Source organism: Notamacropus eugenii, chromosome 2, assembly GCF_028372415.1.
Source record: "Notamacropus eugenii isolate mMacEug1 chromosome 2, mMacEug1.pri_v2, whole genome shotgun sequence".
In the NCBI taxonomy this organism is placed as follows: Eukaryota; Metazoa; Chordata; class Mammalia; order Diprotodontia; family Macropodidae; genus Notamacropus; species Notamacropus eugenii.
In genome coordinates this window covers 527,737,938-527,762,008 of record NC_092873.1, presented here as the reverse complement: position 1 = coordinate 527,762,008, position 24,071 = coordinate 527,737,938, and the positions used below count along the sequence as shown (strand labels likewise).

Here is a 24,071-nt window from a genome sequence, read left to right as displayed (position 1 = left end):
TGGTTACCCTCAACCTGGTTTGACCCATCTTCCAAAATGGTTTACAAGGGTGTGACCACCGGGAATACTGCAGTTTCTTGGAACCACAGGTGAGAGTTGGGTGGAACAGGTGGACACCAAAGGTGGAAAGAGCCCCCAAAGGTCTCGGTAGCCATCACATCAAAGGTACTGGTCCTCCCTGAACACACCCTATACCCCATAATACTCATGATAAGTGTTTGCCAAAAGGCCACCATGAAAGTAATCCCAGTTTATATGCCAACATCTCTTTTGGAGGATGGAGAGATAGAGAAAGACTTGGAAAAATTCTGCAAGAACCTCTAAATGAACACTGAACATGGGGAGAGCCAAATAACATCACAAAAATGAAATTGATTATGTTTTAATAGTCAGAAAAAAAACTGATGGGAGATATTCCTGGATCAGCTAAATGTATATAGACAGATCACCAACTTGTTAGAAAATTGAAGTGCATAAAAAGGATACATATGAGAAAAAGATACTATATGCAGTTTTTAAAAACTGAAGGTGATTTAAACAAATAACTGACACACACAAATATAGAAAATGGAAGACGGAAATGGATCACAATTTTATAACAAAGTTTACCTAATATAAATCCATTGCTATATTAAGGATGCTAACAGAACCTAAAAACACCTCGGTTAGGAAACTTGATTGATTGGCCAAATAGAGTCATAGCAGTCAAGGGCAATACCAGTTTAAAATGTGAATGCATTTGTAAAGTCTTATGTAGAAAGATGGTGGAAGATTGAGCGACATCACTTCTTAGACAGTGGAAGGAAATTTATAAAGAGACCCAATCAAGCTGTTATGCTAGTGACATTTAAGGATGAAATTGGAGGGAGAAAAAGAAATAGATAAAGAATGGAAAAGATCTGCAATTTTTTAAAACAAATTCTTTTCACCATCAGGACAGCAGATCCAACGTATTGGATTCTTGTTTCCTAATCTCATATGTACTTATGGAGGGAGTGGAAAAGTTCTGAAGAAAAGAAAGATGGGGAAGAAAACAACTGAACTAGACCAAGTGGTTCAATGAAAAGAACACAAATGTGAAGAGTAGAAGAACTGTGTTTGAATATCTCTCTTTCTTTCTCTCATTTATTGTCTGCATGACCATGGGTAAGTCAATTCACTTCCTTGGGTCTCAGTTTCCTCATCTGTATGATGAAGAAGTTAGACTGAATGACTTCTAAGGTCTCTTTCAGCTCTATGATCATATGCCAGTATAAAGGGACTCAAACAACCACTATTAAGGCATTTAGAAGGGAGGGTGGGGAAATATAGTGACCAGAGAGGAGAATTGCAGAACAATTCTATTTCCATATGCCAGTTCAATAATGACATTCTAACTGTATTTTCCTCCCCAAGTCCCTCTACCTTTAACAGAGAAATGAAAGCAAACCCTAAAAGGTTTTTCTATAGGCTGGGGTGAATTAACTTTAATTTAGGCATATGCTTCAGTGCTGTACCTGTATTGATATAGATAAGGACCTTCATTGACTTTTTTGTGAGCCTTCTTCCAGACACACATTTTATTTAATATCGGCCTTCATCTCAGCTGGTCTCTCTCAGGTTATATTTGCACGGGGTGGTTTAGAAGCTCTGTCAAGTCAGGGACTGCATTATCTTTATCTTTCTATCTCCAGTGTCAGCACACACTAGGTGTTTAATAAATATTTCTTGAATTGGGTTTTTACCAATGTCATGATCAAAATTTGAATTCTTTACCTATGTCATCAAGGTTAAGTTGCAGGTGGTCTGACTCTTCCTTGCCTAGAGCATTTGCTGCTTGGACCCAAATGGAGTACATTTTGCCACTGCGTAGTGCATTGGTTGAAATGTTGATATACCTTGAAGTAATGTAGAACTGTTCTTCTCCTGTCTGCAAACTGAAACAAGACAATAAGCCCAATAAGCAGGATTTAAATTGTAACTTTTGATTGTTTCTGACTCCTACTACTTATTGGGGACATCTACATCTATAACCATTGTGAGGCTAGTGAAGATTGACTCCAAGGTCTCAACATGTGTGGCAGATGCACATTCTTCCTGGGAAAATGAACTTCCATGTGATTGGTACAAGCGAAAGAAGTCTAGGTCTAGAGTCAGAGATCCTGGGTTCAAATGTGGCCTCTGCCACTGACCACCGATGTGACCTTAGTCAAATTGTTTAACCCATCTGGGTTTCAATTTCCTCAATTTTAAATAAGTAAGTTGGACTATCTGCCCTCCAACGTCCCTTCCATATCTAAATCAATGATCTTGTAATCTCTCAGTTCTTTGGTCATCCTGCAGCTATCTTACTGAGACTTTGTCTCCCACCTGTCTGTCCCTGTGTTTCTCATTTCCATTTCCCCATCCTCTTCCCAAACCGTATTTGGTACCGGCAATTTTCAGTGTTTGTAATTCTATGGACTCCTTTTTTTCTCTTGGAAACATTGCATGGCATATTTTTAAATTAAAATTAATTTCATGCCGAGAGTGATTCAATTATTTTTAGAAACCTACTACACTATTCGAGAAAACTGGAAACATTCTCGGTCATCTCAAACCTAGTCTGATTACTGCTAATTATATGTATGTCTACGCAAACAGTAGCTGTTCCTGTCTTCCTTAAGTATTATTTTAAAACTAAGCTATGTAAGTCGGCCAAGCCTATTACTAGAGGCTAGAGATATGAATACCTGACAAAAGAACTAGATCCAACTAAATGAATTAGGCAAGATAGGCTTGCCAATTTTGCATCTTTCTAAAAATGATTACGTTTAAAAGTATTAGGAGATGTGACATTTGTTGACACTTGAGGTTCTTGGGATTAGGAGGACAACTTGAATCTTCTTTTTAAAATTCTGCCCTGAAAAAAGCCACGTGTCCTTATTTGTAATAAGATCAGTCATTTATATTATATTATAAGAAGAGGTCTCATTGGGTTTCCCCAAAGGTTTACCCTTTACTTGACCCTGCTACCCTTCCAGTTATTTCTCCCCAACATTTCACAGCTCAACTTTTGAATGAGACATCACCATCATCACCACCCATTTCTCACCACCCAGTATTTCCTGAAGCCCTTGAGAGCTGATTTTCTTCCAGTTCCACTAAAGCCATTCAAAGATTGCCAACAACCTTCTCTCAGTCAAAGCCAGGGAGGGACCTTAGGTGCAATCTTATCTTCCTGAACCTCTCTGTTTCATTTAACAAAGTTGACTATGCCCTTCTTGGAATTTTCCCTTCTGCTCTTGGAGGTCTAAGACTCTATAATCCTTATTCTGGTAATAGCAACCCCCCCCCCCCCACACACACACACACAACTTCTTCCCCAAATCTAAGCTTTCTTAATCTGGCTAGCTGAGAAAGAGCCTCCTGACATAGCGCCACTCTTCATCTTCCTCGTTCTGTTCCTCTTTCACCCCCCCCCCCAACAACATCCAGAAATCTAACCTTTCCTAATTCAGGTTAGTCCATTGGGTATTAGTTAATAAATACTTTTTGATTGACCAAGAACTTACTGTGTGCCGTACACTGGAAAATACAGCAACCCAAAAGAAATGCATTAATGAATGCACATCAATTGGTTGACTTTAATAACAGAGTATTATTGTTTTCATAGTTCTATTGTAACACATTGAATTTAATTTTAATTGTATTCATTTCAAAGCCTAACGCTTGATTTTCTAATCTAATAGACTTGTACTCTTTGTCTGCTGTTCAGTGAGGTCTCTCATATGAGAACAGAAACATGGTAGACCACATGGCAAGCAAAGTAGGGCACCTCTAAATGTTTTCCCCATTACACAAACTAGAGCAAAGATGTGTCCTGAATTGGTTTGTGGCTTGTACTTCTTTGACCACATAGACTGAGACCACAAGACAGAACTGAAACAGTCTCTGAATATAGTTGTGTTAACCATAACCACCGATTAAAGAATTCTGCTTCTTAAAAAAGTTGATCTTCCCCTTCATTAGCACCTCAGCCACCCCTAATAATGTACCATGTACATGAGCAGCAAGTGACTAGACAACTTGTCCTCACTCTCCCCTTCCCCAGAATTAACTGTGAAAGGCTTTCTCTCTCTCTCTCTCTCTCTCTCTCTCTCTCTCTCTCTCTCTCTCTCTCTCTGTTTGACACACAGGGCAAATAAGGCTGCAGAAAACAGGGCATGAGGCCCAATTAAGTCAGATTATCCTAAATGAAACTGGAAGGAGAAAATTAAACAGATGAATAATGAAACAGATATGACAGCATTTCTATAATGAGCCATTTTTCCCATCAGTGATGATGGAATGACTATATTTGGTCCAAGATAAGCTATAGGGAGAAGAGGAAATGATGCTGAGCAAGATAAAGACAGGAGGAAGAAAGTCAGAAATCTAGGCTATAGGAGGCATAGTCTTGAGGGCATTGAACAACTGGTTCCCAAGATACTGGAAAAATGGGGAAGATATTGAACTAGTAGGATCACATAGGTGGTGCTGCTGATAAAGTCTGGGACTGGAATCAGGAAGAACTGAGTTCAAATCCAGTTTCAGATATTTACTAACTATGTAATGTTGAGCAAGTCTCTTAACCCATGCCTGCCTCAGTTTCTGCAGCTGTAAAATAGGGATCATAATAGTACCTCCTAGGGTCATTGTGAGGATCAAATGGGATAATATTTGTAAAGCATTTAGCACATAGTAGGTACTTGTTTTCTATTATATGTATCTATATAGTTGGCACTTGTTTCCTTATTTCCTAGTGGGAAGCAAAAACAGCACAGGCCTCACAAGGTCGACATGGGGATCAAGGAAGATGCTGTAGAAAGTGCCTTCAAGTCCTGGCTGTTATAGCTAATGGACCTGTGACCACTCATTGTCACATGATCAAACCATGAGAAATGGAGTGTATTTTGATGGAAAGAGAACAACAGTGGTATCACTGGTGGGCAGGGCCAGCTCTCTGAACTGATGGGATCCATGTGAAGTCAGGGAGAGAGCTCCTGAGAAGAGACAAGGGGAAGAATTCCAAAAATGACCCTGAGTTCATTTTGTAGATATCGGCCAGTTGGAGACAGAGCCAGTCTCAGAACCAGGAAGAGTCAGCCTCAAGTCCTAACTCGGACACATACTTGGCTGCGTGACCTTGAGCCAGTCAATCGACTTCTCACTGCCCTGGGCAACCTGTTAAGGCTAAGAGCTGCAGAGAAGGTGCTGATCTGCATTGGTGGAGGGACTTTCTTCACTAATATATAAATAATATGCATTATACTAATAAAATTGTAGGTCTAATTCCTTTCTCTATGTATCTTCATATGTATATGTTGTCTCCTCTGTTAGAATGTAAGCATCTTCCCAATTCCAGGACCTATCCAGTGCCTGGCATACCATGGGTGCTTAACAGATGCTGGTTACTTGACTGATTGAAATAACGAAGACAATTTCATCCCTTTCACAGTTTCAACAGGGAGCATGCTCTGAGGTAGCCCAGCAGGACTCACCCAGCAGGTCATGAGCACCAGACCCTTCCCTATCCTGACTGCCTTCCTCTGCACATTCAAAAGCTTGTTCATTTGCTCTCTAAGGCATCGTGTCCAAAACTGAACACAATACTACAAGGGCATTCATTACATGATTCATGGTAGGAGCTTCTTAAGTGTCCACTGAATGAATGAGGGGGTAACTTAGGAAGCAACTTGGGGCTAGGACTCACCTCTTCACATGCACGGTGTATTTGGTGTCCAGGTAGGTAGGTGTCCCTGTGTCCCAAGTACATGTCATGTTGCCAGAATATTCATAAATGAGGCACATTAAATTAGCAGGAACAGTTGGAGGATCTGCAATAAGATACATCTCTTGGACAATTCAGGTGCAGAATCAAGAACCTAATATCTTCGTAAGGTGACTCATGGAATGGAAGAAAATATGACATTTTTCATAGTCTGGTCAAAGTTAAGTGATATTTGTGGTTCCATAGCCCATATCATGAACTACTTTATTCATAAGGGTAAGGTGGTGTGGTGGAAAGGTGGATCAGGACATAGAGGTGCTGAGCCCAGCTCTGCACTGACCAGCTGTGTGAACTGAGGGCCAGTCATTTCCCTGAGCCTCAGTTTCCTCATCTGTCAAATATGGGGGTTTGACTAACAGGCAGCTGACCTAGTGCCAGAGGACAGGTGAGACAAATAAAACTTTCGTTTTAATGGGAAAGTGGGGCTCTTCAGGTATAGAGTCTTGTTTTCGCTGCCAGAAGTTTGGCTCTTTGCCTTAATATAAATCTATGTTCATCTCTAGCTGGCCTCTGGCCAGGGTACAGGGAAAATTAGGGCAAAGAACCAAGGAAAGAGCATCACTGCTCCTGGTAATAAACCCAGGGAAGGGAGGGAGGAGAAGTGAAAGTGGAGGTACACGGTGCCTTCTGACAGATGCTGCAGGGACACGTGGGCCTCTGGGACCTCTGCTCCTCCACTACAGTTCAGGCCTGCTTTGGGATTCTCCATTTGCCTATTGTCGCCAGTGCTGATCCTCTCCTCCCCTCCCCCCTTTCTCTCTCTGTCTTTTTCTGTCTCTTTGTCTTTATCTCTTTGTCTCTCTCCTCTTTCTTTCCTCTCTCTCTGTCTCTGTCTCTCTCTCTGTCTCTCTGTCTATCTCTCTGGCTCTCTCCTCTTTCTCTCTCCTCTCTCTGTCTCTGTGTTTCTGTTTCTGTGACTCTGTGTCTCTGTCTCTCTCTGTCTCTGTGTTTCTGTCTCTGTCTCTCTCTCTCTGTCTCTCTCTCTGTCTCTCTGTCTCTGTCTCTGTCTCTCTCGGTCTCTCTCTGTCTCTGTCTGTCTGTCTCTGTCTCTGTCTGTCTGTCTCTGTCTCTGTCTCTCTCTCTCTCTCTCTCTCTCTCTCTGTCTGTCTCTCTCTCCTTCCTTTCCAAGATTTGAGAACTGCCACTGTAGTGGAAAACTCTGCCACTCTACTTCCAATCCTGCTAAAGCTTCTTCTCTTCTCAAAATAACAGAGGCAAAAGAGTCACGGTTTTAGGACAATGTTACAACATCTGTGTGAGACAAGAGGGTCTGGGCAGACACCCAAAAGAACTGTATGGAGCAACTTGATGCGTTGATGAAGTGGTGAAGCTGTGACATTAGTTGTACATGATGACAAGTTAAGTGGTACATGAAGAGGTCTTTGATAAAGGTTTCCTGATGGACCATTGGGAGGCATACAGACAACCAGAAGCACAAAAACATCATGTGAGAATGGAGTGTGTGTGTATGTGTGTGTGTGTGTGTGTATTTGTGTGTGTAGGGAAGGGGGGTAGTGTATAGAAGATGCGGATGGAGCCTGTATCTGTGATTGGTTTCATTGGTATAAGAAACTCCCAGGTAAAGAAACTCTAGCTCCGATGTAGGTCTACACCTTCTCTTCAGTTTGGAGTCTCAGAGAGCTGCCTAGAGCACTGAGAAATTAATTAGTTGACTCGCCAAGGGCTCCACAAGCCATGTGTATCAGAGACATCGTTTGAATAAGGTCTCCACTGCCACGTGCCATATCCTACAAGTCTCGGTTCAACAAGATATAATATACCATAAGAAAAAAATGAGTATGAGTACAGAAAAGCCTCCGGAAGACTTATAGGAAACACTACAGAGGGAAATGAACAGAACCAGGGACACCCTATGCATGATGACTATATACAAATGGACAGAACAGAAAAAGAAAGGGAATGATTGTCATAATAATGACTTAAGTCTGGCCCAGGGAAGGGATGAGAAAATGTACCTCTTTCCTTTCATTAGAGAACTAGAGGATGATGGATATGGATCATTACCTATATTGTCAGACTTAGCTGATATGTTGGTTAATTTTGCTGAATTTCTTATTTCTCCTCTCTTTTTAAAAATTCTTTTTTAATTCCTTGTTAGAGGGGCTGCTCAATGAGGGGAGGAGAGAGAAAGGTATATTTGGCAATGAAGGCGAAATAAGAACAAAGCAAATTGTAATTACAGAAGACTATAATGCTTGGACAAACAACTGTTAGGAAATAGAATTTACTGTAAGGTCAGGGCTACATATCATGGGGAAATGTGTTTGTGAAACAGCAAAAAGGAGAAAATAATGAATTTCTGAGTTGCTCAACCCCCTAGAATATAAATCTGCTGAGTGGCAATACTGTGGACAAAATGAAGAAAAGTATAGAGAGGTTTAAGCGAATGTAAAGCTGCTAACTCTGGCCTGGTGGGTGAGGACTATACCGAAGCTCCTTCCCCTCCGTCTCTCACTATGGAGAGATAGCAAGGCACATTGGTTAAAGATCTGAACTCAGAGTCAGGAGAACCTGGTTCATAAACTTCTTTTGGCAGGTATGGAACCCCAGGGCAAGTCACAAAACCAGTACAAGGCTCAGCTTCCTCTATTGTAAAATTGAATCATAGACTCATAGGTCTGGAAAGGACTTCAGAGGCCACTGAAACTATTTTACAGATAAGTAAACTGAAGCTCAGGGACATTAGGTGACTTGCCCAAGGTCTCACAAGTATTAAGTGGCAGAGCCAGGATTTGAACCCAGGACCTTTGACTCCAAATTCAACATTCTTTCCATTACTCCACATCGTCCTCTCATGTGACTGAACCAATGTACAATAATATGTCCATTCTTGATTCCAAGGAATTCAGAGACTAATGTTTCATGTGACTAAAAACAGAAAATGTGAAAACATAATCTTCAAATCATCATCTATAAAGAAAAATCCCAGTCTCTTCTCTTCCTAGTTTTGTTTCTTCCTGAAGTCAATAAAATTAGAGACTGAGGATATGAAATATAAATTGGTTGGTGTGGGAGGAGGTTGAGACAGTTTTGAGGTTTAGGTGCCCTGGGAAAGTGCATCAGAAAGTGAACAGTAAAGACATAATAAGGAAAAGCAACTGAAATTACTCATGATTTCAGGAGGAAGAAAACTAGATTAAAGATCTTGTGCATAAGCAGATAAGCCAACAGGAAAGATACTAATAAAGGAAGGGAATAGTGCTTCCAGGTCATCTAAATGAGTCCAGACACTCATGAATAAATATTTCAAGACAAAAAAATGAACCAACACCTGATGAGTGGATTCCCAAGACAATATGAAACTACAACAAGGTGGTCCTGATTGGTTTAAAGAGAAATAAGAATTGTGAATAATTTTTTCAAAATGGTGATGTAGAGGTTGACGTGGCAATGAATATCTGGTAATATAACCAAGACAGTATAGTCAAAGGCTTAGGATTTCCAGGAATACACTTAAAAAATTATCTTTAAAGCATCCTTTATTTCCTTGTTTGTTTGTTTACTCAGTCCAAACCCATCATTTCATTAGAGTGGAGAATTCTCAGTGTGGAAAATGATGGAACTTTACAGGTAGCTCACAGAAGCCCAGGTCACCAGCTGTCTACTGGAGCTCTGACCAGGGGCTTGCCTACAGTTGTGTAGCTCAGACTCAACCATGATCAGAAACCCACAAAGCTCAATCCAAGAGGGCAGTGATTAGACAATGCCCAAAGTCAGATAAGACAACATGCCCAAAATTTAAAGGTGCAGACAAAGCAGTCCTTAAGGAAATTCTATATATCTAAATACTTTCCTCAGCAACAGAAAGATCAAATTGATGAATTCATCAGATGAGGAAAACAAACTAGAAAACCAACAAAGTAACTAACCCCATTTAAATGTAAAAATAGAAATTCTGGGGCAGCAAGATGGCTTAATGGATGCAGCTCTGGAACTGGAGTCAAGAACACTTGAGTTCAAATCTGGACCCAAGGCACTAATTAGTTATGTGACTCTGGGCAAGGCATTTAACCAGCGTCTACCCCAGTTTCCATAGCTGTAAAATGGGGATAATATCTACCTCCTAGAGTTGTTGTGAGGATCAAATGAGATAATATTTGTAAAAAGTGCTTGGCATAGTATCTGGCACATAGTAAGTACTATATAAATGATAGCTAGTATTGTTGTTATTATTAAAATCAAATATTAGATTAACGACAGTGAAAGAACATTGACTTGAAATTAAATTAGAAAGTGATTTTTGAAAAAAAATCATAAAATAGATTAAACATTTGACTATTTTGATTTAAAAAAGAAAGAGGAAAAGCAAATTACCAGGAACAAAGATGAAAAAAATTCTCAAGAAATGAAGATGAAATAAAGGGAATTATTGTAAACTATTTTACTTAATTCTACACCAATAAAATGACAACTTAAATAAAACAGATATTTACAAAAATACAAAATGTCTAGATAGACAGAAATAAAAAATATAAATGGTTCAATCTCAGAAAAAGATAATACTGAACAACTTAAAACAAGATAGATTTAGAAGACAATTCTAGCATTCAAAGAAAAATTAATTCCAATAATACACAAACTCTATGCAAGAATAGGAAGAGAGAGAATCCTACTAAGTTCCCTTGATGATTTTACCCAAACCCCTAATTCTACAGAAGAGGGAACTGAGGCATAAGTAGTGACTAAGGAAGGACTTGAACCCAAGTCTAGCGCTATGGAATGTGGAACACAAACTCTTCTTTTGCCTCATATCCAACTCTGTCCTAATTTTAAAAACGACACTAAGTTTGTTTTATGCCTCAATAGAAGTTATCTTAGAAGAGAAGTTAGCTTTTCTAAGGAAACTGGGCCCAGTCTTCTCTCTAAGGGAAAAATAGTGGGTACTATTTTTTTTTTCATTTTTTATGCTTCCTGAGGATGTGGAGAAGCTAAATGAATTTGCACAGACCTCGTTAGTCCACCTGCTCTGTGATACCTCTCTGTGGTTTCCATTTCTAGAATTCAGAGCAATTCTAGAATATCAGACTTGGCAGATTTGTTTCAATCATATGTGAAAACCTGTTTTGCTCCTCTTGATATTGCTAATTAAATGAGAAAACTGGTCAAAAGCACAAGGTATTTTCAGTGCGTTTCTCCCCTTCCCACACTTGACAAACTACATGCAATTTTTTGGTGTCTAGAAGAATGTCTAGAGCCATGTGGGGTAAAGGCAGAGTAGGGTCTCAGTTTCCTTGTTTGTAAAATGTGCATCTTAGAGCAGATAATTCTGAATCCTCTAGTTGAAAGGGACCTCAGCTCTCATCAAGTCCAATTTTCTCATCCTACAAGGCAGGAAATCAATACCCAGAGATGGTTAGTGATTTCCTCAGTGTCACAAAGATAAGGTAGTGAAGCCAGAGTTGGCACTTTCTCAACAGGAGAGGTAGCTGGTGGTCAATTGTTGTTCTCCTGGGGTACCATGGCTGGTTAGTGGTAATGAGTACTGATCTGCTCTGGCAAACCAGGCATGACAATGGTGTGTGTGTGTACATGTGTGTGTGTGTGTGTGTGTGTGTATGTGTGTATGTTGAAACTTGCCTGGGGAGTAGGGAGGGGAATGACAATGGTGCCACCTGCCTTTGTTGAACAGTTTCATGCACCATCCCACCCAATCTATTTGAACAAGCATGTATGAAGCACCTACTATACAAACGAGAGCTAGAGATACAGAGAGAAGGCAAAAAAAAAATTCCTGCTCGTGGAGAGGTTATATTCTTTAGATTGCCATATTTTGTATTGACCCATATATGGTTACAGTCCTTAAAGTCAAAAAGTAGAGCCCGAAGGGACCCAGATGAGGACATGAGCTCATAAATGTAGAGGGGAGAAGGGACCTCTGAAATCACAGAATGCAGTATCTTCATTCTGACCAAAGGAAAGCTGAGTCAGAGAGATGAGAAATGATTTAAATGGTTATGGTCACACGGGCAGTAATAAGCGACCGAGTCGGGATTTGAGCTTAGATCCCCTGATCTCTTATAAACCTTGCAAAACAGAAAATCGGACAGACACTGGAAGAATTGAGTTAACATACATATAGGACTTTAAGGTTCCCAAAATGCTCTTAATATATTATATCATTTGATCTTTGCTGTGTCCCTATGAACAAGGTGCTATCTACCCTATTTGACAAGTGAGGAAACTGAGGTTTGAAAAGTTTAATTATTTGGTCCTGGTCACACAGCTTTAAGTGCTACAAGTGGAGTCCTTTGATTCCAGGTTGGGCACCTTTTCCACTATAGGAAGGAAACAAGCATTTATTAAGCATCTACCAAGTGCTTTACAAACATTATATCATTTTATCCTCACAACAACCCTGTGAGGTGGGTGCTATTATTATACTCATTTTATATTGAGAAAACTGAGGCAGATAGAGGTTAAGTGACTTGCCCAGGGTCACATAGATAACTAGTAAGTATCTGAAGATGAATTTGAACTCAGATTCACTAATTCTGCAGCTGGTACTCTATACACTGGGCCACTTAGCTGCCTGGGACATGCCTCATATAAAATTTCCCCTTGGTATAAAAGTCAGCAAATATTATTATTGAGCTAATGGAAATACAAAAATCCCCTTTGCAGGATTTCTACGAAGCGAATAGATGGGAATCCCATTGAATAAGAACTCATGGTGGGTTGAGATTACCACCAGTGGGAGGAGGGGCAACCCCCTCCCCCATATCCCAGATCCACAAGAGTAGAATTTTTAAAATCCAGAGAAGCTGTTGAGTTGATTCCAATGAGTTTTTCATTGTCCTACCTAGAATTTGCAGGAAGAAAGACTGATAGGGAGAGGCAATTAAGGGATGCAGTGGAGGGAGCACTGGACTTGGAGCCTGGAAGATCCAATTCAAATTCTACGTCAGACACTAGCTATGTGATCCTGGATAAGTGATTCAGTGTCACTCAGACTCATGCTCCTTTTCTATCAAATAGAACCAATTATATCAGTTTCCTCCTAGTGGTGTTGGGGGAGCTTCAATGAAATAGTCTAAATAAAGTGCTTCGCAAACCTTCAAGCACTATGTAAATGCTATCGCCATCCTCATCCTCATCCTCATCCTCATCCTCATCATCATCCTCATCCTCATCCGCATCATCATTATCATTATTATCGTCATCCTCCTCCCCATTATCCTCATCCTCATCCTCATCCTCATCCGCATCGTCATTGTCATTATTATCGTCATCCTCCTCCCCATTATCCTCATCCTCATCATCATCCTCATCCTCATCCGCATCATCATTATCATTATTATCGTCATCCTCCTCCCCATTATCCTCATCCTCATCATCATCCTCATCCTCATCCTCATCCGCATCATCATTATCATTATTATCGTCATCCTCCTCCCCATTATCCTCATCCTCATCCTCATCCTCATCCGCATCGTCATTGTCATTATTATCGTCATCCTCCTCCACATTATCCTCATCCTCATCATCATCCTCATCCTCATCCGCATCATCATTATCATTATTATCGTCATCCTCCTCCCCATTATCCTCATCCTCATCATCATCCTCATCCGCATCATCATTATCATTATTATCGTCATCCTCCTCCCCATTATCCTCATCATCATCCTCATCCTCATCCGCATCATCATTGTCATTATTATCGTCATCCTCCTCCCCATTATCCTCATCCTCATCATCATCCTCATCCTCATCCGCATCATCATTATCATTATTATCGTCATCCTCCTCCCCATTATCCTCATCCTCATCATCATCCTCATCCTCATCCGCATCATCATTATCATTATTATCGTCATCCTCCTCCCCATTATCCTCATCATCATCCTCATCCTCATCCGCATCATCATTGTCATTATTATCGTCATCCTCCTCCCCATTATCCTCATCCTCATCATCATCCTCATCCTCATCCGCATCATCATTATCATTATTATCGTCATCCTCCTCCCCATTATCCTCATTCTCATCATCATCATCATCAGCCTGTTTATTTCTGACTCTCTTCTGGTTCTCCCAATGCTTCTGCACACTAGTCAGCTTCGGGTACTTACAGCCAGTAGCAATGTCTTCTCCACATATCAACTTTTCTCCCTCTTGCCTGGGACATTCCACCCTACAGATAAGGTGGGCTCGTGGCTCGCGGAAGTTGCTGAGCTGTAGCCGAGCTGTCGTCTGGTTGATTTTTGCCATTCGCAGCTTGTCCTGGATTCCGTTACTATTTTTATAGAGATGAAACTTCCTTGGCTGGCAGTTTTGTAGAGTGGAATGGCAAATGATGGAGACGTTCAATCCCATCTCAAAGACTGGCGCTGGCTCCACCCAGACCCGGCCTGAGCAAATGATAGTTGTCAATCCTGAGAAGAAGAGACAAAAGAATCAGTACTAATAAAGCAGAGAATGTCACCTTAGGAGCTCTGGAGTACAGTTGAGTGTTTGGTTTCTACTTTGGACATGGTACCAGATACATTAAATCCTTCACAATTGCTTGATAATAATTCTTTGCTATGTGTCTGTCATACTTTAGGACAATATTTCAGGAGACATTACTTTGCAGGTAATATCTATTTATGTGTAGAAAATAGAATGGGTAGACAGGTGGTGCCATGGTAGATAGAGTGTTGGACCTGGAGTTAGGAAGACTTGAGTTCAAATCTGACCTCAGACACTTACTAGCTGTGTGACCTTGGACAAGTCACTCAACTCTGTGTGTCTCAGTTTTCTCATCTGTAAAATGAGCTGGAGAATGAAAGAAGAAGCTGGAAGGGACCCCAGGGACTATCCCTCCCATTTTACAGATGAAGAAACTGAGGCCCAGTGAAATGAAGTGATTTGCTTCAGGTTACACAGTTAACAAGCATCAAAAACAGGATTTGAACCCAAGTGCTCTTGCCACTGGACCACAGTGTCGGAAAGTGTTCAGGCAAAGGTGAGAAATCCTTTAAGGTTATTGCAGCAGGGATTTCTGGCTTTGGCACCAGGCTGGGTCAGATGACTAAGTTTAACTTTGGATTCCACTGTGCTCTTTTCATCCCATAATAAAGACAGACAGCTGAAGCAAATACCTCCAGAACTCCAATCGACGAGTATACAAAGTGCTATCACTACTTCCCATTGGCTGAAAGCTTTTCTCATGTCGGAAAGTGGTAAGACGCCATGAATTCTCCCCTGAAAAAGAAAAGGAAACTTTTATATTTTCCCAAGGCATAGTCGTTTAATCAATTGCTCTGAGTTAGAGCAATAATTACTTAATTAATTAATGCCTGCTGTGTTCCAGACACTGTGCAAAGTACTGGAGATACAAAGAAAGTCTTCAGACAGTCCCTATCCTCAGGGAGCTCCCAGTCTAACAGAGAAGATAACTTATAAAAAGATACTGAGAAGGGGTGGATAATGGGGAGAGAAGACACCCTGTACAGGAGTATGATGGAGTCCTGCAGCCTGGGTGGAAAATGATCTGACTAGGTGTGAATCATAGAGCTGAATTAATCTTACAGAACCAGTTTCTTGAAATCATGAAATCCAGGAGATCAGCTGGGTGGGAAATGAGGGGGAGAATTTCCTGCTTGCCCTCCTCCAACAGAAGGTCTGGGAGGATCTTCCAGAGGTCCACCTGTACTCTCTGAGACTTTGAAGCAGAGAGGGCTGAGGGGTATGAGCCTAAGAAATGATGTCATCTTGCAGTATGATGAGTTTCTGGAGATGGTGAAATCCAGGAGGTTGGTGGGGTAGGAAATGAGGAGGCCAGTTCCTGCTTAGAAGTCCTCCTTAGCTCCAAGTCTCAGCCCAGGGACTGCTTCTTTTAAGAGCTCTTTCCTCGTGGCCCAGAAGTTGTCAGTGATCCTCACAAAATCATTTTTTACTTCTTGGGCAGTGTCAGCAAAAGTGCTGTGTTCCAACCCCATCTCCCAAGCAGAATGTCGAGGGCAGCAACAGGCAATTATTTTTACATCCCCAGGTCTCCTCAACTCCCAGAGAGAGTAAGTTGTGGAGAAAGTACTGACCTGCATCCAAACAGGGAGTTTTGCCCTGGGCAAGTCACTTAACCCATTCAGAGTACTGGGAAACTCCCTAAGATTTTAAATAGCAGAGAAGAAAGTGACGAGTTTCCTCACCCAGACAGATGTACCACAAACCACGGAAAAGAATGGCCACCCCCTAGCCTTTTGCTATTCTAACTAACCTGGCCAGCTTGTTCTTTGTATACAACATTCCATTTCCTCCCTCCATGTCTTTGCCCAGGCTGTCCTCCATACCTGGAATGCCCTCCCTTCTCACTACCACCTCTTTCTTCAGCTCAGTCATTAAATAAGTAAGCAAACATTACGTGCTTGATCTTTACCAGGCACTGTCCTCCATGCTGGAGATACAAAGGCAAAAACAAAGGAGTATACATTGTATTGACACAACAAAATGTACATGCATAACTACCTCCAAGAGGCCTTTCTCCATCCACATTTTGTACTAGAGCTCACCCTTCTCTCCGAAATCACTTTTACATAGAGCATTCCAGTTTGCAAAGTGACTTGGATACATTGTTTCCTTTGATCGTCACAACACCCTTGGCATAGATGCTATTATTAGTCCCATTTGACAGATGAGGAAACTGAAGGCTATGAATTGACACCCAAAATCACTCAGTGGATGTCTGAGGCAGGATTTGTAATCAGGCATTGCTAACTTCGAAAAAAAAGCGCTATCTCCATTGTACCACTTAAGTGACCTAGTATATATTTTGCATGTAGTTTCCTCGCCTCCCCAAGATGGAATGTTAAGTTCCCTGAAAGTGGACACTGACTGTCTTGTTTTTGTCTCTGTGTCACTGGAGCTCAGCATCCCACTTGGGACGTAGAAGTGGTCACTAAATTCCCACTGATCAGCTGGTCAGAAAGAGTAGAGTGTGGAAAGATGTGAGCCCAAGCAGAGTGACCAGCATTAGGGAGTATTCCAGAAGCCCAGAATCTCAGAGCTGGAGGGGGCCATCTTGTCCAGCCTCTACCTGAGAAGGTATTCCCTCCACAGCAAATGGTACAGAATCACTAGGGTGGTGCAAGGTTGGAAGGCTGTACTGGAGACTAGACTTTCTGAAACCCCAAAGCGAGGACATCTTTAGGGAACTGGGACAGAATTACCATTATTACTAGTGGATGACTTGTGCAGCAGTTTGAGTTTGATAAATCCACTCACACACTCATGATTCAGTGGATTATTGCAATAACCTTCTGAGGTGGGAGATACAAGTATCATTCTTCCCATTTTGCTCGCCACTGTACCACCTGGCTGCGTGTGGAGCATTCAAACCCAGATCTTGAGCCCTAGCCTCTGGCTCTTACTAGTAAACCACTACTACTTCTAATGAAATACTTCCCAATATTTTTAAGACAGTCCTATGTTTTAATTAACAGATAGGTGGTATCACCTGGACTTTGAGTCAGGAAGATCAGACTTTAAATCCTCCTTCAGATACTTATAGCAGGGTGAGCCTGGCAAGTCACTGAACCTGTCTCAGCCTCAGTTTCCACTTTTGTGGAAGGAGGATAATAACATCACCTACCTGGCAGCGTTGCTGTGAGGTTCACATAAGGAAACATTTGCAAAGTGTTTCACAAATCTTAAAGTGCTATGTAAATCTTGGCATTTAAAAAAATACTTAATTTATTTAGGAAACTCCCACTGGGGAAACCCCATCCTCCAATGAAAGTCCTAAGGCATTGGGGCTGAGCCATTTGTCAGGGTCCAAGGCAGAATCACCCCAGCTCTCAGAGGCTGACTTCTTATCCATTCTACTTCCTGCCTCCTTCCATATGAAGTGCTCCTTCATATGGATAAAAAAAGAATCGGCTCCTTGGAGGACAAAATAAAGTGATGTTCACTTTCCTACCTATCATCTTAGACAGAGGATTCAACGTGACTTCTTTAGCCATTTTTAACCACTGCACTGCTGCTTTGGTCATGTCTGTCCTGATTTTGTAACCAGGTACGATGATGTCACCCGACGTGAAAAGGCAAAAACCCCTTGACTTTGATCTGACTTGGGCAGAGAAAGTGAAGTCTCTAGGCTCGTGAAGCTGCCAAACCTTAGTTACGAAATGAGTCAGAGATCTATTGAAGTATCTCTCTATTATTATAATTCCTGCTATTATTAGCACTCTGTAGGTCATTGCTCTATAGGTGGAAAGGGTCTTCATTGGATGGGTGAGGAAGCGGCATCCAGGGAAGGTCAGTGACTTGTCTAAGGTCACACAGGCAGGAGGTGTCCAAAGTGGAAAGTGAACCCTTGGACTTCTGACTTTTTGTCTAATGGGCTTCCCATATCTTGTTAAACCTATCCTTTCTTTTCTGCACAAATTGCTTAGAAACTAATAGAAGATATGGGAGGAAGAAGAAAAGAGAAGGAAATGAGAGAAAGTCAATGAGTAGAAAGGAAAGGCAAGGAGAAATGCAAGGAAAATAGAGGAGAGGAGAGGAGAGGAGGAGAGAGAGTTAAAGAAACAGAGGGGAGAAGAGAGGAGAGAAGAGAACAGAGGAGAAGGAAAGGGAGGAGAGGAGAAGAGGAGAGAAAAGGGGTGAAAAGAGAGGAGAGAACAAGAGAGAGGAAGAGGAGGGGAGGAAATTGTTTTCCTGTGCTGCCAAGGTATTTTCATAAGCACTTTCATAAGCCCAAAGTAAAAGATTGAGACCCCAGAGAGAGAAAGGTACTGACTGGGACCCCAGCCTCCCTTTTCTCCCCAAGGGCCAGCTTCTGCCTTACCTCCTCCCGATGCTCCACTCAGAACAAGGCCCTGAAGCAAATGGAAAGGCAGCAGAGGCCTGACCTACATCTGAGCTGCTTCAAGAGGAACTGTTTCACTGTCCGACGTGAGATGACTGACTCAGGCTGTCGTGTTCTGGGAAAGCCCAGATCTCTTAAAGACGTTTTGTTTCATCAGGACCTTTCTTGTGGTTCTGAGCCATTGGACCCCTATAAGAAGGAGACAATGGGCTTGAGTTTTATTTTTCCCTCTCTCCGAAACAGATCAAGATCTGAAACAGAACAGTTTAAATCAATGTGAACCATAGGCAAATTATGAGAACTTATTATGGAAAGCTGGACGTGGAGGCAGGAAGGTTTGCATTTAAATCTCAACTTTGGCATGATTTGTGTGACCCCGGCAAGATACTAGAGCTTTCTGATAATCAGTTTCTGCATCTATAAAATGGAGATAATAAGAGCCGCTGCACCTGCCTCACTAAGAAATAGAATGACAAGTCTTAAGGTCTAATCTTCATTATGATGTTTTCTTAGCTCTAGACTAGGATGTCCAACTCAAATAGGAAAGTGGTAATTAATCTGTATGTAAGAATCCCTGCAGGTCTATATTCCCTTGGTTTTCAAATGTGTTATCTGTGTTTTGTTGCACTTTAATTTATTTTGTTAAATATTGCCCAGTTACATTTTGATCTGGTTCTGGCCACATTTGGGAAGATTGGGGGCCCCAGACTGTCTGGGCAGTGCATTTGATATCACTGGCCTAGATAATCGACAAAACAAAGAAATCAAAGCCTAATATGGAATGTTTGCCAATTTCCATGGTGCAAATGCTCACACTGAAAATTCAGGAATTGGTTGTTTGGAGTCTGGAGGAACAGGTTTCAACTTTAGGAAGATCACTTTGGTGGTTGAATGAGGAGAGAAGAGGCAGGCAGATCCACCAGCAGCTACTGTCCTAGTGCAGCTGTGAGGCAAGGGGTGGGTCTGCACCAGGATGGGGGCAGGAACTTAGGAGGGAAGGGGACAAATTGGAGAGATACTGCAGAGATGAAATCACAGTCCTTGGCACCATGTTGGATATAGGGGTGAGAATGAAGAGTCCAGGACAACTTCTAGTTCATGAGTCTGGGCAACTGGTAGGAGGGTGTGGCTTTTGACAGTGATAAGGCAGTCTGGAAGGGGGAAAAGTGAAGAGGAAAGAGGACAAGTTCCCTTTTGGACATATTGAGTCCAAGATGCTACTGCACATCCAGTTTGAGATGTCTGAAAGGCAGATGGAGATGCGAGTCTGGAGGTCAGCAGAGAGGTCGGGGAAGGAAAGGTAGATCTGAGAATCTTCCGCCCAGAGATGGTCATTAAATCCAGGGGAGCTGATGAGATCACCAAGGGAAGTTGTATAGAGGGAGAAGAGGGCCCAGGACAGGACCCTGAGGGACATCACTGGTTAGAAGGCTCGATCTGGAGGAGGACCCAGCAAAGGAGAGAGCCAAGGAGCAGTCAGAGAGGGAAGAGGAGAGCCGAGAGAGAGAGAGAGAGAGAGAGAGAGAGAGAGAGAGAGAGAGAGAGAGAGAGAGAGAGAGAGAGAGAGACTGAGAAAGGAAGGAGAGAGAGAAGGAGCAGTCAGAGAGGGAGGAGGAGAACCAGGAGATACAGAGTCAGAGAGAGAGAGAGGAGAGACAGAGAGACAGAGACAGAAAGAGCCAAAGAGAGGTGTCCTAACAGAGAAGAAAGTGAGGGTGATGACCTTCCTCCCTCCCTCCCCACGGTTGTGAGGCTTAAATGAGAAAATGTTTGTAAAGTGTTCATCTTGGAGCTCAGCATTCAGGAGATCCTTGATAAAGGCTTGTTTTCCTATCTTCATTTCCTTTCCTTTCCATTCCCCAGCACCTTATATAATGCCAGGCACATAATAAGTGCTTAATAATTACTCGTTATTGAAGACAGTACAGCTCAAAGAATGACAAATTTGGAGTTAAAGACCTAGGTTTAAATCCTGTCACTGACATTTATTACATGTATGTTCTTGAACCAGACATTTTTCTTCTCTGATCCTCAGTTTCCTCATCTGTGAAATGAAGAGATTGGACCATATGGCCTCATGTGCCATTTCCTGTACCTATTCTGAGTCAGGTGCTAGACTAGTCAATGAAGATTCAAAGACAAAATGGACCCGACAAATATGCCACACTGGAAACCACAACCTAGAGAAAGACAGGAGATTAGTTTTGGAGGATACATCGGAAAACACCGACAGAAAAGAATCCCCAGCGAAAGAGTAGGAATGGGTTTCCAAGGAAACAGGCACAGAGATGAAGACAAACCTCGACAGACATATCTGACTGGTGTCTATTTATGAAGGCAGGAAAGTGTGTAAGACGCACTTTAAAGATTTCCATGTAAACAATTTAACACAAAAGAGAATGAGTGTATGACGTGGGTAAACCAGTCATCTGGAAAGCTTGTTTATCTGGAATGCACCTCTCTCCAACCATGTCAGTTTATCTGGAGGTTGTATGTGTGTGTGTGTGTGTGTGTGTGTGTGTGTGTGTGTGTGTATGAGAACTATTATCTTTCTACAAAATACTGAATTAATTTCCTTAACCCATCTAAATAATAACATGGGAGCAGTGATGAAGAGGGGCAAGTAAGCATATATCTCTTTTGCCTCCTCCAAAGGAAGGCACCAATCCATAGACACTCAGTTCTCAGCCTTGATCTCCTTCCTATTCATTGAGGGGCTTCAGTCAGACCTGACAGAAGGAAGACAGTTACTTAGTGAGTCATCTCCACCACTTCCTGTTCCTTCCAGTTAGTTGGGGATGAACATACAAGAATTATTTTCCTTCTAAAAAGAACTTGCTAGAAATTCAATGAGGTCAGCACTAAGTGGACTTTGTGGGTCTGGAAGCAGAAGGAACCTCAAAGACATCTAGTCAACTCCCTAATCTTACAGAGCAGGAAACTGAGGACCGTTGAGGGGCTTTTTGTACCATTTTCACCATTGTTGCTGTTGTTTCTCTGTCACCAGAATCAAATTTGTTTAAATCAAGTAAACTTGGAGCTGCCAGATTTCAGAATGTTTTCCCTAAGTTCCAATGCCCTTTCCCTGCTGCAGGAGATGGAAGTCCAAGACACGTTTGTCTTCTTAGCTCCCTGCCAACCCGACACCTCCATACCATCTTGAGTTTTTCTCACCAGTCATGGTGGGCAGGAAGCTTAGGTGTTATTTGTGGGGTGTTGAACAAACCACATGAAGACACCAGGGCAGGAGAAGGAGATTGATTGATAGGCAGGGATTACAGGAAGGAGCATTCTGACTCAAGTATTTTCCCCAGTTTGGGAGTGTAAAAATGAAACGAAATCATGGGTGGAATCCAAAATTTCTTCACTTCTAGGCTCTCCCTTGTCAGCACCATTGGACTTGGTCTTGATCAACTTTCTTGCCCTACAAATCCCTTAAAACTGCCTACGCTTCATTTCAGCTACTGCCCACAGTTTCTCTGTCTGGAGACAAAACATGGCCAATGAATGAGATCTGTTGTCTGACAGAGAGATGGATAAGCAGGAAATCAATGCTCCACTACTGAAAGGAAGTCTGGGTTCTCTTGGGGAAAACTATTAAATTAAAAGAAAATCAAAAGAATGTAATGGAGTGGTATTGCTCCATTAAAAATGATAGTTTCAGGGGAACCCCAGCTCACTCTCTCTGCACTCCAGATGAGACATCAGTGGGTCAAGCAAATTAGACCCACCAATACTAATGATAAAGATACATAGAATTTACATAGTGTTTTTGGGTTTGCAAAGCATAGTACAAATGTTATATCATTTTATTCAAACAACAAACCTGGGAGTTAGATGTTATTATTCTTATTTTACAGATGGGGAAAATGAGGCAGCTAGAGATGTAGTGATTTACATAGCTCATAAAACTAATAAGAAGGATTTGAACTCAATTCTTTCTGTTTCCACCACTAAAGCCCCTAAAGCCCTTCTTCAATTCCCCAGCCTTCTTTATGCTCAGATCACACCAGGTTCTCCCCTTCCCAATGGTCAAAGATGAGGCTGCTCTAGAATACTGTCACTCAAATTGCTTGGATGGGCAAGGAGTAGTAACTAACTATTCTATGTGGTAAGATGGAGAAACATTTGTTTTTGCTATATGCTGGGCCACCTTAGGGATGGAAATCAATTGGTCCTGCAGCCAAACTCTCCAATATATGTTATCTCTCTCTGTTAGAATGTGGGGACAGCTGGGTGCTGTGATCCTGGGACTTTGAGTCAAGAATGCCCAGTTCAAATCCAGCCTTAGACACTTACTGGTTGGGTGACCCTGGGCAAGTCCTGCCTCCATTTCTTCATCTGTAAAATAAGATAATAATAGCACCTGCCTCCCAGGTTCTTGTGAGGATCAAAGGAAATAATATTTATAAAGTGCTTAGTATAGTACTCAGGATGTAGTAGGTGCTATATAAACGCTAGTTATTATTATAATAATGATCGTCTACACAACTGAGAAAACAATGAATCAAGCCCTCATTTGCAGTGTTTGTGGATTTCTGAGTTGAAAACACTCCCTCTCACAATTTAACAACTGACTCTTGAGAGCTGGTTCAAAGTAATTGCAGCATATGCCTTCCCCACTGACGTTTTAAATCCTGAAGGAGTAAGCCACCCTTTCTCTAGTGCTAATTTGAAAGCACAGTTAATTTCAACCCCAAAGAATCCTTAAGTAGACCAGGAGGGAACTTTCTAGATTTATCTTACATCGTTTAGGCTCCAGCTCAAACATTCTATTATTTTATGATTAGTCTATAATTAGGCTTCATTATGTCCCATTTCTTCCCAGGGGATTAAAAGATTAAATAAAAGGTTTATAAAGAAGTCTTTCATAACCTCAAGCAGCTTGCCAATTCTCTATCTTCTCTCCTTTGCTGAAGCAAAAAGAAACTCCCGAACTCCATCTGGACATCATTGTTTGCAGCGCTTTGTTTTACCCTTTCAGGTGAAATGCTGTTTTTACGTTGCTATGGTATGGTGAAAGGACTTTAACCCTTTCTGTTCCATGAATCCCTTTGGCAATCTGGTGAAGCATGTTTTAAAATAAGAGAAGGAAATTACAAATTTCAGCTAGAAGTTAGTAAAAATCAAGATGCAATTTTTTTTCCCTATCCAGGTTCACAGCCCCCTTAAATCTGTTCACAGACCCTGGGGCCTAGGGACTCCAGATTAACAATTCCAATATAAGGAACAGAGTCTTTGGCTAAGTCTGAGGACCCTTACCTCCTCCTGCCTCATCTGTTTCATCTGTAAAATGGAGGTGCTGATATTTTTGTGATATACCCCACTGCAATGTTGTGGAGAAAGATCTTTGTAAAGGGCTGTTTGAGAGTGTTGTAGGAATCATAAATTTGGGGTATTCTGAAATACCCCTTTTCTTCCACTGAATCTAGGATTTAGGAGTTTTCAGGGAAAACATGAAAATTATTT

At 41.6% G+C, this 24,071-nt stretch overlaps 1 protein-coding gene across 1 annotated transcript in view; it reads right to left on the bottom strand.

Annotated features, from left to right (window-relative positions):
- Window positions 1–23,658, bottom strand: part of IL23R (interleukin 23 receptor) — a 73,798-nt gene extending 50,140 nt beyond the window's left edge. The window contains exons 1-6 of the mRNA XM_072649770.1: window positions 23,478–23,658; window positions 18,582–18,791; window positions 14,896–14,998; window positions 13,885–14,187; window positions 5,714–5,837; window positions 1,756–1,916 (exon numbers count right to left, since the gene is read on the bottom strand). Of these exons, the coding sequence (XP_072505871.1) occupies window positions 1,756–1,916; window positions 5,714–5,837; window positions 13,885–14,187; window positions 14,896–14,965 (658 nt within the window). The 5' untranslated portion in view covers window positions 14,966–14,998; window positions 18,582–18,791; window positions 23,478–23,658. The remainder of the gene's footprint in view (window positions 1–1,755; window positions 1,917–5,713; window positions 5,838–13,884; window positions 14,188–14,895; window positions 14,999–18,581; window positions 18,792–23,477) is intronic.
- Window positions 23,659–24,071: the final 413 nt, after the last annotated feature.